General features: G+C 41.9%; 1 protein-coding gene across 2 annotated transcripts in view; it reads left to right on the top strand.

Moving 5' to 3' along the window:
• Positions 1-18,385, top strand: part of grin2ab (glutamate receptor, ionotropic, N-methyl D-aspartate 2A, b) — a 57,827-nt gene that overhangs the window by 3,233 nt on the left and 36,209 nt on the right. Inside the window, exon 3 of one of the 2 annotated variants that reach the window (XM_027015765.2) lies at positions 1,818-2,216. In XM_027015765.2, coding sequence (XP_026871566.2) covers positions 1,836-2,216 — 381 coding nt within the window. In that variant the 5' untranslated portion in view covers positions 1,818-1,835. Of the gene's footprint in view, positions 1-1,817; positions 2,217-18,385 lie in introns of those variants that run through there. The other variant, XM_027015766.2, reaches the window with a different exon arrangement.

Below are 18,385 nucleotides of genomic sequence, written 5' to 3'. Positions count from 1 at the left end.
AAGTATTGTACTATTTAAAACATCACTCCCTGGCCCAGACTATAGTTATTCAGGTCAATAATATGTCAAATTTTAGTAACCAAGCTTAGGTTTCTTTAAGGACAAAAGACTTTTCTCCCAGTACAAAAAGTGTATTTGAAAAATACAGTCTAAAGTTTAAAGCTTTTTATTGACAAATGTTTCTGTGCTCAGCATTATGAGAAAATCACAATCTTAATCAGACCAAAAAAAACTAAAAGTACTTTGTGAATTACGCCTTTTCCACAGGCAACTGTGGAGGTCCTTCTCTAGATTGTTTAGTGAGGTGGTGGAAGTGAAGGAGCCCATTACTCCATACAGAATGTCTCCAAATCTCATCCACGTCTCCACCTTTGGCCCCTGCTTGCAATTCGCCTTCTCCGGCTATCAGTGGGGTTTAGGTGCTGAAGCCATGGTGGGAAAAGCTTGACTCCATCAGTGAGACTTTGTAAGGTTTTCTTATGGCCAAGGCCACTGACCACATATGTTGTCAACAAGCCAAGTTCAGTGGGTGGGGTTTTAGTGCTATATAGTAAGCTCCACCTCCTTAAATTTACAGATGAGGCTTGAAGCCTCCGCCTGCCAACAGCTGTTCACGCAGGGGTGTCTTGCCATAGTGTTTTAGACTTGTACATCCCAAGATGCAGTCAACACCTGCTGTCTTCCAATCAAACTTGTGCTGTTTTTTTTGGGGGGGGTTTGAACATTTTTAGTCACCCTTCTCTGTGTGTGTGGACAAAATATCTTTCCTAGGCAGTTTCACCACTGTTCCAGTTGTTCATTATTACTCAGAGAGGCAATAATGGTACTTCAAGTGTGTTGTCATTTTTATAGTGATTGCCTGGATTCATAAAATGTAGTCACCTTTTATCTAATCTCATTGATGTATCTTAGAATACTGATGGAGAAGTAGAGGGAGTTTGGCATCTGTGTCGCCTCTAAAGTTCTACTACAATTTATAAACTTTCTCTACACTTCCTATAAAATAGGAAGCAATTATTGATTTCCTGAGAGTTTATAAATACTTAAATGTATGCTAAAAAGTAAAATATGAACCAAAAGTAAAATATTAAAATGCGGAATATAGGCTAATCAGAACCAGGCAGATTTTGTTCATTCACACTTTCTAGGAGTGCCAGCAAATGTGAAGCACATTTACTTCTTGAAGGAAATTTTCTCGGCTGTTTTTCGCTTTATCTTCAACAAGGGTGTCAATCTCTGCTGAGCTGTCCATCAGTCAGCTGATTCTGCTAACAGCAGCACTTCTGCTCCGAGCCCTGCGTAAGCTGTTCTCTACTCATCATGTTGTAATGTTCCAGTTATTGCTTTGTGCCATTAATAATAACTGCGCTTTTAGACACAGCCACACTGGACATCTGGAATCAGCAAGCCATCAGATTCCCCCATATACCAAATTAACCATTTTAATACACTTATTAGCAAGCCGTTTAAATGCACTCACACTCTCCAGAAATAACTCAGTAATTAACAGTAAATGAACCATTGTCCCATTGAATCGTTTAAGGTAATTAAAATAAAATACAGGCTTTTTTAATTGATGGAAAGAGTAAAATACTGTTATGCATCTAAAGAAGCTCTTGTTCCATGTACAAACCTTCCACAGCTGAGCAGAGTAATTGGACATACATAATATGTGTCAGTTCTACTGAGTGTGAGTGGTCTAGACCACTGTGATTTGCCAGCACTCTTTAAGATGTCAAAAAGCAACAGTTGATTTTAACCTAATATAAAGCATTCATTCATTATAAAGCGTGCCTGCTGTCTGTCTGTCTTTGCAGGGGCTGAAGCCGAGAAACATGGCAGCTGTGGTCCATTCGGTGGTGATCCTCTGGGCTTTGATTGGTTGGTCTAAGGCAGCAGAGAAACCCCCCACCCTGAGTGTAGCGGTGATCCTGGGCCAGACGCGCGGCGTACCCGATTCTGCCCTGCGCCCGTCCCGGGGTGTCGCCGCACCCCTGGACATGAGCGTACTCAGCGTGCAGGTGAACCAGACGGACCCAGGCAGCATGCTCACGCACCTGTGTGAGCTCATGTCTCGGCAGAGACTGCACGGGCTGGCATACGGCGACGGCACAGACCAGGAGGCCATTGCACAGATGCTGGACTTCGTCTCATCTCAGACCTCCATGCCCATCCTGGGAATTCATGGTGGCTCTGCCATGACAATGGCTGAGAAGGTAAGACGTTTGAGTCCCTTGGGCCGTCTGACCTTGTCTCTGTCTGTCTGTCTGCTAAACTCGGTGCGTCGACCATGATGGGAAAATTGTTAAAGGCACAAAGGTCCTGATAAACATTTATAAGCAGGACAGGGGAGGCTTACTCCATACACCTCTGCTTGCAGGCTGCAAAACATGATGCATTATTATATACTAACACAACAAGATCAACAACAGTTAATAATAGGAGCACATAGCAGCAGTAACTATGTTAATTTCAATAAATAAAAAGCCAATGACACCTTTTGGCATTATGAAGAATAAAATGTTTGATTCATTCCTCAAACTGAAAAATAGCTTGCTTAATGGCTTAACCCTAATCCATGGCTGAAAAGGTAGAAGAGGAACTTCCACTGTCTGCTCAGTTTAGTTCTAGACTGGATTAGTGTCTGGATTTCTGTGTACCAGATGGCTCGAATTCTGTAAGGATCTCAGGTCATCAGAAACTTTTGCTGCGCAATTGTGCATAGCAGGAGCTGAGCGCTTGGAATGGCTCCCCTAGCTTATCTATTAACAGAAGGTCTGGCTTAACCTTTGTAACTGTTTTCCAAGCATACATGAATCCCTGTTTACATCCCTGCTCTGCGTTCTGATCATGCCTTACGTGAGGTCACTGAGGAAAAATGGCCAACGACCCTCACGAGGAAAGGCTCATTCCCTAGTCATGGTTCTATTAATCCAGGCAATTTTGTGTCCCCTGGTAATCGAGGCAAGTGTCTGGAAAACTGACCCAGAAAGCTGAGGATTGGGTGTGGTGCTTTTTCTGGGGCTGGGGGTACGTGCCATACCAGCGTCTGTCTGGCCTAGTTCTACAAGTTTTTAGGTGCCCAGATTCAGATATTTCCTCATATGTGATACAATTCAGATATTCTCAACACTGCGTAAGCAGAAAAAAGAAGAAGATTTCACCGGATATTTTTCAGCCATGTTCGTTTAGATGCCTGACAGATAGCCTGTATCAGTTATGCCATCTGCACCAAATACAGACTGTCAGTTGGCCAGTCCTCCTGCCCATCACTGGCCCTCCGTCTGTTTCTTAGTCGATTTGTTTCCAGCTAGGTTGGCAACAAGTTTTCCGAGTAAATTCAGTTGTTCTGTGTGGATATGGCAGAGTCCCTTTATAAAGAAACTGATCGTTTTAGCTGCAGACATGTCTGTAAAAGTTGAATGGTAAACCCAAGAATATGACCAGCCTGTTGGTAAAGGAATGTTCTTATCTTGTCATTATACGTTACACATCATACAGTAACCTTAATTTCACTGTCATTGTAACAGCATTATATAGTGCATGTCCCTTTCCAGCTTCCATGTCAGCTCGTTGCATCATCTGTTTCAGCTAACTTCAAACGACTCACCCGTGCACTGATCTGATCATTTTAGTTTATTTTATTCTCCTAAACACTGATGAAATAACCTCAAAGCGAATCGAACTCTTGAAGACTTTGCACCGTGCCTTTTAAGCACTCTCACACTGGCACAAGCTTCAGCGAGTTCGCTTCATACCACTGAGTGTGCTGGCCACAAAATCGTTCTCATGCTTTGTGCACTCGCCTTTGAGATCATTAATCGGCCCCCCTTTTAATGGATGCTGGGTGTGACTACAATTTCGGAAGGGATGCTTGGTGATGCCGAAAATTCGGGAGAGAATTGTCTAATTTATGAGATCCCCCCACCCCCCGCCTCCCCCTGTCGCAAAACTACGCCCTCCATCTTGGTGGAGGCCCATCTGGCTCTCAGTCAGTTCAGAAGAGATGCGAGCGTAATAATCAGAAAAAGCGATGCCCCGAGCCACTTCTGCACTGGAGTTCAGCAAGGCGGGCGAAGCACAATCTCTGCCCCCACCCCTCGCCCCCGATCCATGCCTTCCCATGTGATCGGACTTCCCCTCTTCTCATTTTGAAGCCAAGACACTTTAGGCACGAAAGCGACATCTGTGCATGCAAAGCTTCGTTTTAGCCATTTTGTTTGTCAGTGATTAAGTAGCCGTCAGTATTAGTCTCTCTCATTGAGTGCTCCCAAAATGATATCTTTAAGACCTTAAGTCTTAAATCCACATTACATTTAGCTCTTACGAATCCATACTTAGCATGCATGTAGTTTTTTTTTTTTTTCTCTCTGTGAAGTTCCTATACAAGCCAAACCGATCTAGAATGTTGAAGATGTGGTTTGTTGTTCACTTTTTTTTTTGAAAGGTCAGTAGTCATCTAGTCTTTTCTCCGTTAAATACCAGATACGCTGTCTAAAATGCATTTTCCGTTGAATTTCCCATTGCCTGATTTCATTAATAAAATCTTGTCTCACAAACCAGAGCTTCTTTTTTAAAATACCAAAATCTCTACCACTGATAGTAGCGGTGCAGTGATTGTAACAAATGGTAGCTGATAAATTGTAATTAGCACTGGGTAGCGTGCCCGTCTGCTACAGCACGTACAGGCCAGCGAGCACAAACACACACACTCTCGTTTTGCACTGACAAATGCAACACCCTCTCTGTCCATATCTAGTGAACATTTTGCTTCTTCCACATTAATTCGAAATAGGCATACACATGAAATAATAATTCAATTAAATAACAATGAACTAGCTTTAAAATACATCCAGCTGTGACCACAACCAAATAACTGCCACGGACCCCAACATGGTCATCAGCTGGGACAATCTAATGGTATCAGTAGCGATAATACAATGGCATTAGAAGCAATAACACACTGGTACCTGGGAATGTGTGTTGATGCACTGGAGACGCAAAAGGTAGCATGAATTTCACGGCGCAGGCCGCCGATGGAGAGCTGGTAATTATCATAATTATTTATGAATGCCTTCCATGTCTTATGCATGTGTTTTAATTGCGGCAAGTATGAATGTGGTGTCTTTTTAAAGGGTCATTCTAGTATTAGAACATAAATAAGTCCACTCTTCACATATGTGAAGAGCCTTAGTGTTAGAAGCCTTAGTGTTCTTTATGGATATCTTAATGCTGAGTGTTCCTTTAACTTAATATAGCAATTTTGTACCAGCTTATATGTCTTTAATTTGGCAGACCATTCAGGATGTTAAAAATGAAATGATGGATGTCCCGCTGGCTGTGGTTAATACTGGTGGCTTCAGTTAACATGGTCATGCAATGATGTACATTCCAAACACCTATTCCGTTCCGTTTGCCCAGCCCACACAATGGAACAAAGCCAGTTGTTCACATTTTATAAGCCATGTTGTGAAATTTTGATGACCAGCCTTGGAGAACTCAGTTTAACCATTTGAAAATGGCCTCCCCGCCTCTCGCTGGTGCTGCGTTTTTGTTTTTTTTTCTTCCCCCTTGCTCGTGTGCCCCCTGACTATTTGCCCTGTCCTTTTTTTGACCCAAGTGCCTTTGCTCTGTGCTTTGGCAGTGTGAGCACACTAGCATCCTAGAGGATGCTCAGTTCCACAGTAAACTCCGAACACCCTTCCCATGTTATGAAAAACGAAGCAGCCGAGACCCGCTCCCACCATCATATTGGAGCAGAAGTCAGAGAGCGCACATACATACACACAGGATTAAATATTATATTATATGGAGCTGGGTGATATATAAGGTCTGCTTCTGGAGTTGTTTGGGTTTGAGGTGTGTGTGAGAGAGAGAGAGAGAGAGAGAGAGAGAGAGAGAGAGAGAGAGAGAGAGAGAGAGAGAGAGAGAGAGAGAGAGAGAGAGAGAGAGAGACGAGAGAGAGAAGGTGAGAGGGCAGAAGAAAGAGATCATGAAAGAGAAGGAGGGAGAGTGAAATGTGGAGTTAAACAGTAATAAAGCTGTTTTCTGCCCTGTTGAATCTGCTTTTAGGCCATCAGTGTTAGAGAGGTGTATTATGGGAGAACAAAGCAAAATGGAAGCACTGACAAGAATTAAATATTTAACACCATTATACATTTGCACTGTGCACACACTTTATTCTTTCTTTATTTCGTCACTGGTCCATGCACATTTCCAATTTCAGATTTTTGTGTCAAAACTCTTCCTGTAAAGTTAGAAAACATCACTTTTCATCCTCTGTTTTAAAGAATAAGTTTAGTATTTTTCAACCCTTGCCTTGTACATTCCAGCAGAATGACCATTTAAGCCTTCAAAAAGCCCGGTAGAGCCCCATTTTAAAAAAAGGCAAACTCACAGCACTGACACACATGCGTCTTCCTGCGTATTCAGAATGACGGTTGGCAACAGCATGTTTGGAACTGCTTTCAATTGCCACAAAACATCCTGCGCAAATAAAGGCCATTACACCTGCTAGAAAGTGTGGTTGGTAAAGCTTGTTTTTTTTTTTCTTTCGGGTAGGACATCTAAAGACACTCTGGACTATACTATTATGTTTTCAAAAGAGATTTATCCAGGTTTTTGAAGGCTTCAACAATTGCCCCATTGGAGCGTATTTAAACCTTCGGAGAAAGTGCAGAGGAGCAGCAGTTTTTCCAATACTAGAACCATGGGAGCGATTGTGCTATGAATAATTATAAATGATAGGAAACACCATTTATAAGAAGCAAGGGTCTTTAAATGCACTGCAGCAGTGTACACAATCTTGAATAACAGCTTAATAAGACACTGCTAATAATGCAGATCCTCGCTGGCCTGATTTCAGTTTATATGTTTTTGTGGTGTCTTTTGTTTTTTGCAGTTTATTTTTATTACAAATTTGCAGCTCAAACCGTCATCACACGTCATCACCACAGTTGTCGTTACATTTTCTTCCTGTTCGTCATCGCTGAGTCAAAACAAGATCATTTTAATTTGTATTTTATTATTCTTTGGCAACAACACAATGCCTGCACACGTGTGCACAGACAGCACGCAGCACGCCTTATAGCGTTGTAATTGAAGCGTAGAGCTATAGGCCAACTATTAACATACACAAGAATCATCCACGGAAGTGTGATGCAGGCGGTCGCTGCCTGTCGATTCCGGGTCCATGTTATATTTGGAAGTCTGGCGTGAATGCAGCAGGATCGGATAATCCTCCGCCGCAGTGCTAGATGCGAATCCTACAGGCTGGGATTCTGGTCCCATCCCAGCCTTCTGACACTCCTGTCCTGCTCTTCATCACAGTGACACACGCCACCACTGGGACGCTTTCAGTGACATGGGGCGAGCGTGGCGCGCAGTAGCTTGAAAGGTGCTCTTCTCAGCAAGTTATGTCGTTGCTCGTTACATATAACCTTGGAAATATGAAACAGAAATATTTGCTTCCACATCACTTTAGCCTCAATGCAGCATAACTAAGGCTAAGAGTCTGCGGACCTGTGGTATCGGTCGACGTGCGGCGCACATGGTAAAACTTTACAGCTGTTTAACAAGGATACAGGTTTGACTATCAACTGTGTCATGTGGTGTTTAATGGCCAGAGGGGCCCCGAGAATGTATTCGGCACAATGGTGGCTCATAAAGATAAAGGTTAATAGGCAGCTTTATACACGTTATAGAAAATATGGGCAGCCTTGCTGGGAGGTGCTGATGTGAGATATAGACAAGACTTAATGCATACAGAAATGAACTATGACTGAATTGGGAGATTACATGGCTTGAAAAAAAGTTCTGAAGTCTATGTTTAGTTAAAGTGGGTTTGGATAAGAATATAATTCATCAGGAGTTGATCTGCAATGCCATTTTTGAATTTCGTAGCTAGCCTTTGTAAGGGGCAGGAGGGCATCCCTGGTTGGGTGGAAGCCCCTTCGGGTTGCATCACAGGAGACGGCACATGCATGTGCGCGTCTCTGGATCAGGTGGCACTGTGTAGGTCTACTCTTAGAAGACAAAGCTTTCAGGCTGCACGTCTCCCTCTCTCCAGGTCACCTCCGTCTCTGTCCGCTACCTCCTTCAGGGCTTACCCACCACAGTGGGCTTACACAAAGGGTCCTTCTGCCTGGCAGACCGCCCGCTTGACTCGCTCTCTCTGACTCTCCCATCTCCCCCACCCTCCGTCCAGCCGGCCTCCTTCTCTGGTAGTGGAGGACACTGTTCGAGAGAAGGCCGAGAGAGGTCTGGACCGTCTTAAAAAAACGCCGAAAGAAGCTTTTTGAGGACTGTGTCGAGTCCCTAAACATTTCCGTTCCTTGGCTTTTTGTGTTTATTTGCGCAACGTAAATATTGCATAAGCAAACAAACGCAGTGACTGATTCATTTGGAGCGGTAAGCTAACTTCCTAAGATGGTTTTTATTTGTTCAAGTATGGGGTCTGTTTTTGTGTGTGTGTGTGTGTGTGTGTGTGTGTGTGTGTGTGTGTGTGTGTGTGTGTGTGTGTGTAAGAGAGAAAGAGAGAGAAGGTGTGGGAATAAGAGAATGAGAAAGGGAGATAGGAAGAATGTGAGATTATGTTATTATGGTGCATAGGATCCTCTGTAAGATGTGGCTTGTTGTCATTAGTTTGAGTTTTCATTTCACTATAAAACTAAATTTGGAGTGTGTGCTCTGGTATTGGTGTCACTGAGTGAACTTCTGCATAACTAATTTCTATAAACATTTACACATATACACAAACACATACTTTGCTGTAGCGGACAACATACTTATTAGATTTGATATACCGTTGGTGCCATCTGTGATATATTAGACTTTAGATGCTGTCCAGGGTTTATAGCTGGTTTCATTAACTCAGAATTAGACGATGGATATTAGGTTAGGCTCTGCCAGCTCTGGGCTCTCTTTTTAATCGCTTCTGATAACCTCACTGAAGCCAAAGGTCCTGCATGCTTAGTTCTGATTCTGTTTATTTGCCAGTCCTTTGAACATTGCTGGAAGCTTTCTTTTGTTGCTTTAGCTTTGTGGTTTTGCCCTCTAACAGTTTCAGAAAACTGCCATATTTGGTCATAATGATCTAGCAGTCATACGGTGATCAAAGACTGTGTTTAGCGTGGGATTAGATGTTAAAGTGTGCTGCTGCTGTTGTTATAGATAGGCCAGGCTATCTTGTTATGTGGGACTCACTGTATCTTATGACTCACAATGAGATTCCATGTGCACCAAAGGCTGACACTCACATCACTCACATAAACTCACATCACATTGCTCACAGTTTGTTACCTAACTGCATAGTTCATAAAAAAGATATTAATCATCTGAACAAGTCATCATAACTATATGTACTATATGTAATACAAAACTGAGTTAATAACAACAACAATAATAATAATAATCATAATGAGAATAATAACCAAATACTTTTAAGATGGGAGGCGCCGTTCATAAATGCCTGTGTGTATTCATAAAACGTACATTATGAGTGACCTATAAACTTGAATAAGTAAAAGTGTATCATAAACATTTGTCATTTATGGCCCTTGAGGTCTATGCAGTGCCACATATTAGTCAAAACAGCAAACATTAACCACAGAGAGAGCCTCAGTGAAAGTATCTGTGGCTGTGGCGCTGAAGTGTGACTCGTGTGTTCAGCCATCAAACAAAAGAGAGGCAGGTTGTGCAGGGGGGCGTGTGCAGGAGCTGGTACCACGGCTGGGGGGAGGTCCTGCTGACCACCAATGCGTGGAGGCCGCAGGTTGTCAAGCAGTGGAGATGAGGCCAGATGACTCGCCTTGACCGGCAGGCGACAGGTAGCGGCCGGACATTTGCCCCACTGAACCGGGGAGCGTGGCTCAAACACATGAAGGTCACCTCCGTCTAATGAAGCCAACGCCTGGTGAGCGTAATGTGGTGAATGTTTACCACAGGCCTGGCCAATCAGGTATGTGTGATGCATGCGGGGGTGAATTTATCAGACCTGTAACAGCTGCTTTTGGAGTTCACTTACTTCAACGAAGACGAACAGAAAACTGGCAACTAAAGATTAGATGTTAGTGTGGGATTAGATGTTAGTGTGGGATTAGATGTTGGAGTGGGATTAGATGTTGGAGTGGGATTAGATGTTAGAGTGGGATTAGATGTCAGTGTGCTGCTGCTGCTGATAGGTGTAGTACTGATGTCAACAATCGAGATACTTACTTACATTGAATTATTTTAGCTTGTGTTATATTAATTAATAATATATGTTATCAGTATATTAGTGTTATCCAACTTGAGACTTGTGATTTTAGATGAAGAAACATAAAAAGAAAAACCCGTCCACACGGAGGGTTTGTATCGAAATACACAGTGACGACAGCAGAAAAGATGGCATCAAAATTAGTATTCAGCACGAGCAAAGAAAATATTCTATTGGCACATCTTTTCTCTTAGCGTCTGTGTGCAATTTTTAGTACACACTGTTATCAGCGTATGCATATTTCCTGAGTATAATAAGTGGCCTAAATAATATGGTAGAATATTGAATTAGATGTCTTCCCACATGATGCTGCTGGACTTGATGTGTAATGTCCTTATAGGTGAACGGATATTAATATGCTGAACCGTTTTTTATGGGCAAAGGTCAAGACTGCAGAATGTTCCTGATGTCCCACGTCAGAAATCATTGGCGGTCTGAGCCGACAGATTAGACTGACCAGCTGACTCAGACTCTTGAGCTCCAGAAGGTTTTTTAATCATCTGTCCAGTTGAAGAATGTGTCTGAGTAACGTCTTAAAGAGCAGAGCGGGAGAAGCCATGAGAAAGAAGGTGGTTGCATATGACTCTCTACAGACAGCCTCGGGCTGCAATTCGGGTGTTTATCGGAGAACATGAACGATTCACCACCTAGCCGTAAAGGCATTTTAAAGGGGAAAAACAGGATTGTCATGAAACCATCCTGAGATTATAAAGGAGGAAAACTATGGAATGATTCTGATTAACTGTGAATACAGATGAACTGAATAGTTATGTTTTTACAAATTATTAAACTCGGTGTCGAGCTGGGCAATATATCGCAGTATTAACCTTCCTCATACTGATATCGTGGAAGGATGTAATATGCAAGCAAACCCTCTAACAAATCACAATGTTTATTTAATTATGTGCTGTGTCTTGACCAGTCTCAGATGTTTTAGATGAGTGTTCTCTAGGTGTTTAAATGAATCATTTAAACAACATTCACATTAATCATATGAATCATTTAAACAACATTCACATAACCCAGCAGATGTAAATAATTTTGATCAAAATAATGTTGGCCAGTTTTTAACAATGAGACATCAAGGGTTCATAAATATATGAATATATTCCATATATTCCATTCTCAGTCACAATATGTATATATGCGGCTGTATTATTTTCCTGCTCTTAATGTATACTTTCCATTGCTAGAGTAATCGCAAGATTAATTTGGGATTAGTTTATCCTAGTTAATTAAAATATTGAAATTGGGCTTTTCCTCAGTATCGTTCAACGCTCAGTCAGTTTCTCAAGGCACCGTTTAAGCACCAAGCTAAAGTCTTAGGCTAAAAAAAATCTTTAGCAAAGAATGCTCACTGACAATGTGCAGGAAGCTGAGACTAAGTTTAATCGTTGTCTGGAATGCCAGCCATGAACGTTGTAAAGTGCCAGCCTCTGCCCTGCTAATGAACTGTGTGAAAACAATCCTGTCTTCTAAAAGAGCCCAAAGAACACGATCAGCCAGTTTATCCATTGTGTCTAGATATCTTCTTTAGACACATGAAGTTCAAATGGCATATTTGACTGCTAAATGTTTCTTAGTGCAAAATGACTGCTGTTATCAAATGTCCACCATTTTGAATACTTCACAGTTTTATCTTGTTCAGGACTCATGAGTTAAAGAGAGGAGAAGTGGGTTTTTTGTGTTTCTTTTGTGTGTGCGGGAGAGGTGAGGCCCTCTTATGCAAGTTGTAGTCCAAGTGAGCGTGGGAAGCGTGCAATATAAAACATGCGCGCACACACACACACACACACACACTGACATACTTACAAAAGGATCAAGAATAAGAGAGAGAGAGAAAGCTGTGTTTCATTTCAGAGGAAAATGACTCATGTGTGTGTGTGTGTGTGTGTGTGTGTTTGAGAGTGAGAGGTGCCATTGCCACCATTCTGTTTTAGCCCCAGAAGTGGTGAAGAGCTTCAGCTGTCTCCACTATGTGACAAGACTCAGAACAGGGCCACGAAGGGAAAATGAACAAGAAAGTTAAGATGGTTAGAATGGACGTTTAACAGGATATAAGGGCTTTTGCTTAATTGGAGGCTATTCTGTGTTTGCCTTGGGGCCGTTGTCTTGCTGATGCTGTTAAAGGTAGGATTAATTGCTGGCAGCCTACATTTCATTGGGATTCCATTAACAGAACTGGCCTAGCCCCCAAAGGAACGCCATGCAAAGCCGTGGTGAGCCCTACTGTTGAGATTCAGGTTTGATTCCCACCCTGAGCACTTTCTGTCATTGGCCACGGAGACCTAACTGGGGTGTCAGGGAGACTGAAGAACAGCAGAATGCTTTCTCTTCCCATCTGTGCTGGCCCGTGGGTTACCCAAAAGCTCCCATCACAGAACTGAGTATTAAAAGCATTCTCCTCTACTGTGTGAACTCATTCGCTTCATCTCCCTTGAACAAAAGTGACATTTGATTACTTTTCCCCCCACAATCCTCAGAATAAAAAAGATACCTTGACAGTGTTAAAAAAAGGACCGTCAGAAATTAATTGTGAATCCCCCAGTAAAGCTGGGGACTGAGAATCGAAACTAATGCTGTCGAGCATTATTTTGAGCACATGTTCATTACAAGGAACCTGGATGTGTAGCTAATCTGTACTCGCCACCATCGACATGGATGGTTTAAAAATCTGAATCCAAAAGTAACCCAATCGTGAACCTGGTGTGCCCTTTAATATTTTGTAAGTGCCTCTTGGGTAACGTTATGAAGTTTGAAACCACGGTCATTTGTCTCCCCACTTAATTCCTTTCGATTGATGTCTCTTTGCTGGAAAGTCCTTCTTATTGCATGTACAGCAGAAAAGAAGCCCCACGCTACCCGTCTGAAACGAGTGGAAACACTCTTGTAATATTGCACTGATGTCGCCTGTAAGATCTCAGGCCAGAGTTTCTGAAAGTAGCAGCCAAGCCATTTGTAGCACACATATCAGTGCAGCATGCGTTTCTGCATGCCACAAAGAAAAAGAGTCCTGGGGTAAAACTCTTCCAAGCCTCTTGTTTTCACGGTGACTGCTTTCTTTCATTTCCCTGTCCAAGTGATCTTGCACAGCTTCACTTACGTTAAAGTGTGCTGCACTCTGTTCCTGGTAGTGATCCGTGTGTAGGATTTAATTGTGCGTAAATGTGTTTGAAGTCATTATCATGCTGAAGGTTTTTTTTTTTTTGCAAGTCAAACCTTGAGGAGAGGCTTAGGAACAAAAGCAGTTTTCTTCTATATCAAAAGACTTTTTGGGAAATGCAAATAAGAAGTGTGATGCTTTCTATTGTATCCACTCAATGTTTCTGCAATGACTATGCAATAATATTTAATATGATTCTTTTATTTATGTGGGTTTATATTTTTGCTTTCCATTAAACAATTATTGACAGGATAAATATCTTAGCATTTTTCTTACACTTTTGCTCAGTAATGTATTAATTTTAAATATGTTTCTGGTATATTGCCATGATGTATTGTATTGCATGTGGTGATTGCACCAGGAAAGAACCCAAAGAATGGTACCAGAATGCTGAAAGTTATAAAAAGTTTCTGGGGAGAAAATTCATGAACCTGTAAAGAATTAAGATCATAATAACATTTCATGCAGAAAATATGGCACAGTTGTGACATTTGCAGAACCTACTGAAAAAAGTGTGATTCTATGTCTCAAAAGCCAGGCTTGCTAGCTGGGATGTTATTTGGTGAAATTCCAAAAAGGTCTATATTTTCTAGAAAGGGTGCAAATGCTGCAGTACTGCTAAGTGAATGGAACCAAGCAGAGGTCAATAGTGGGAAACATTTATCAATCACAGTGCTATTTTGTCTACTAATCTGTGTCTACAGCTTATACATATTAAGCACAGTGAGAGGCCATAGTAAGAAAATTCCCAAATGGGACCCACATCTAAACACTATAGAATAGACCCTATACAATACATTCTGTAGTACAGCCTAGACTCCACACACTGAACTGTAGTCTAGACCCTACATCCTACACTATAGGCTAGATTCTAATTGCCACTCTACAGCCTAAATCCAAGATGCTACACTATAGCCTAGACTCAACATACTACACTATAGCCTAGACCCCACCAACACTATATCCTAGACCCTACACACTAAACTATAGCCTAGACCTTACATCCTACACTACACCCAAGACTCGTGTAGTGTTTGTGGGGTCCACTGGGGAGATCTAAGGACTGCATTGCCGCAGCTGTCTAGTGTAGATCTAGTTACTATGTACTTCAGTTTGATTTGAGAGATTCACCTTAATAGCCATTGAAATCATAGCATTTTAAGACCCAGAAAGAAAATTCAATGTAAAACCATGTAATAAAAAACAAGTATCCTAACTTTATAACTGTAACCATGTGCATGATGTGCCTTACCCAAGCCTGCATTGAAAATATGTTTTATAGTCTAAAAGGAAACAACTTCATTAATCATGTTACTGTACCCCAACTTGCTTAGCATGTTACAGATTGCTTTGCTTTCAGAATAAAACCAGAGCCTTCTGTACCTGTGAATTTGATGCAGATGCATTGATATGTATATACAACCTGTAACTGTATCAGTACATAAATGTGGATGACTCACTTAGAGTATATAAATAGCACCCTCTCAGTCTTTTTTTATAGTCTCAATTGGACTGAGTTGATCTCTAACAGGTATGTTACACACAGACAAGAAAAAGGCCAGAGAGAACCTCTTATGTAAATGCTTGATTATATAGATTTTCTGTTGGTCCACCACAGTAAAGGATTCTGTCAGTGTTTTTTTTCCCCTGATGTTATTGAAGCTACTGTGCTGTAATCTAATCTAATTTAACATTTTTTCTAAGACATCTCAGTTAACATCACTTTTCCACATTTCCTTATGAGTAATACAATGAGTTATTTCCTAAACTGATTAAGAAACTTCTTCACGCACTTAAACAAAAATAAGGGAAGACTGAGGTTGGCAATAACTACTCAAAAGGCCAAGTGCAGAACCTCATCTTTCAAGGATGGCCAAATCAACAATTTTACACAGTATGTTAATGACCAAGTTATAGTTCACGTAATACATTTGATGTAGGCCAAAGTAGGACTCAGACAGAAGCTATTAAGGCAACTGATTTACTGTAATGACTGACCACTAGCATAATTGCTGACACTAGCAATTGAGTATAGAGAGTCTGCTGACTCTTCATACTCAGTTGCCTGACTCTTCAGACTCAGTCTCCTGACTCTTCATACTCAGTCTCCTGACTCTTCATTCTCAATCTTTTTACTCGTCACGCGTTGGCTCGTGACACCACCAACAAGGCCCAAATTTGGTTCTGCTCAGCATTGCCCTTCAGCACAGGAAACGGATTGGAAAGGAGCTGTTCTGGATGTGTAGCCAGTCTGTACTGTTAGTAGCACTCAAGTTGCACGGCTACAAAATCTGGAGCCCAAAATAAATCTTTGCTCAGACAACGAAAGAAAGCACTAACAAATTAGCACTTGCCCGAAGAACATTCCGTCGAAATTGCCCACTTAACATCCAGAATCAACTGACCTACTGTATACCAAGAAGCGAGATGCTGCAGGTACAGAGAAGCAGAGCTGCAAATCAGGCTTTACAGGAACAAACACAACACACAAGAAGTGCAAACTGGGAGTGAAGGAATTAATGAAGACCACAGGGAGTGGCGAGACAGGAAGAAGAGGAAGCAGCCACACACACGTGGTGAAAGGTAGCACAAGGAAGGGAAAGAGGAGCCCATACAGGAAGAATGCAGGGTTTGGTTTTCAGAAAAGAAGATTCCTTCTCACGTCCTATCAGGAGTGAAAAATCTCTCTCCTCATCCATGCTTGAGTAACATAAGTCACAGCGGTAGATAAACAAAAGAAGTGGCTTTGTATCACAAACCAATTACTGGGAGAGTCGGAATGTTCCAGTGAAACAAGCCATCCTGAGAGGGAGACAAACAGAGAGGCATGGCAGTCCTGTGTAGACTGAGTAAGATGTCATGAATATGAAAAGGGTTAAAAATGTGAGCGTTGAGAAAGTAACAATGGCAGAATGTTCCACTTTACAACATTATCTCTTACGTATATTGGTTCTCTGAGGACATTATTAGGTTAGACCAAATTTTGTGACAGCAAAGCACTGAAATGGAATTGAAATAAATTGATGGAAGAGGATAAGGAAGGCAGAGAGAGAGAGAGAGAGAGACAGAGCAAAGAAGGTGATGAATTTAAATGTTCTATGTCTGCAGCACTAACCACCCCTCTTATCTCTGTCAAACAGCTCCGTTGCCATGGTGTCACTATGGTGTTGCCACGGCTACTGGAGTGTTAGCACAACATTAATGGGGTGTTGTCACGGTAACCCCAGCTGTTGCTGTGTGGACTGTGGAGGAATCTTGGCCAAGACAGAGATTACACACAAGATGCACACCCTCCCAAACATGCAAACACAGAGACATGTCTTGTCTTCAAGGGGACCTTGAAAGGCAGTGTGATGTGAACACGAGGGTGTGTGAAGAGGGGAAAGTCACAGTGACTGGAGATCAAACGCACCGAGCCCCAACAATACTGAAGTTTCCATGGCAATGACTGTAAAAATGAACTGTACGTTATCCCCTACATATTCATCCAATCATACCACAGGGACCATCTTTACTGCAGAGCTGTTGAACATGAGGGAGAGAGAGAGAGAGAGAGAGAGAGAGAGAGAGAGATTGCAAAAATGAACTCAGAGTGAAATGGAAATATGGTAATTTTTTAGGTTTTTATTTTTTGTAATGAAGTCACCAGAGTCACAGAGTCCATTGCACAGCATCGTATTTAGCACTATCAGTCATCCCCATATGACCCGGAGTGCTCCACTGATTATATTGCTTGCTACATAACACAACCATTTTCTGCATGAACAAGCTTTTATGTGCTAAAAGGTCATTAATGATGCAGACTATAAAATTTTTAAGGTGCTAATTTCCTATGACCTATATATCTCATTTGTATAAAACAATTTTTCAAATTCATTTTTTGTTTTGGTTCACATATCTCTGTCACTGTTAAAAGACAGATCACGCAGCCTGCTTTCTCACTGTGCTAAATGCTCTATACCATCATTTATTTCAGAAACATTACTCTAATGCAAAGGTCAGTGTTGCTTTCTCCTGTTTGAACTGGAAGAAAAATGTGCCAAGACTGATTTTAAAAAGAACCTGACAAATCCATGTTCATACTTTTGGCAAAACTATCCAGACATTTGAATAGTTAAGCATTTTGAGTCATTATTCATTAACAAACATAAACTTCTAACCACTGTTAACAGTCATAATAAACAAAAATAACAAAGCACAAAATGCTTAGAAATCCATTTCCCTGCCGATAATTTATTCATGGAATAGCTCAATCTTAGAAGCAGAGCCACACTGGAAGCTCCTCCCTCTGGGCTGGTGTCGACTCATGCACTGACTCTTCCGAGTACCGGCACTGGCGTGCCGTCTCCAGCCTCTTCTCTTTCATCCCAGCCCGGTGCCTCTAGCTCAGACCAGGCCTGCTGGCTATGAAGGTTTTGCACCTAAACATCCTCCCAGGACCCCCAAAAGGGTCCCGTTTTCCTCCCTTTACCACCCTCTGTTCTGCCACTACAGAAAGTTCGAGCGTTCAGAGAGCAACTGGACCTAATGTGTGCTGCCGCAAGAACAGGGCTGGGTTTTGCCAGTACTCCCTGCCAGCTGCTCCAGTTAATGGAAGAAACAAGCGGGAAAAGAGAACGAAACCATTAGTGATGTTATTAATTGCTCTTTTGTTGTGCTAATAAATTAAAGAGGTCTAATATCTGCTGTCAGTTTAAACTGAGGGCCTGATGGTGAAGTACACTCAGAATATGCCCGTGTGCACACAACCACGCACACGCACGCAGACACATTCATCAGATACGTCTCAATAAATGGCACGTGTACTAATTGTCACATCCTAACAATGTTTGTGTAATTCTCTGGCTCCCTTCTGTGTGTGTTCAGAAAATATGCAGCAGCCAGCAGAGTAGTAATGACATGGCAGTGCATATGTGGGTGTGCACACACACGTGTGTGTCTGTGTGTGTGGTATGTGTGTGTGTGTG

Source organism: Electrophorus electricus, chromosome 16, assembly GCF_013358815.1.
Source record: "Electrophorus electricus isolate fEleEle1 chromosome 16, fEleEle1.pri, whole genome shotgun sequence".
In the NCBI taxonomy this organism is placed as follows: Eukaryota; Metazoa; Chordata; class Actinopteri; order Gymnotiformes; family Gymnotidae; genus Electrophorus; species Electrophorus electricus.
The sequence above is the reverse complement of the archived record's forward strand: the minus strand, read 5'-3'. Positions and strand labels throughout refer to the sequence as shown.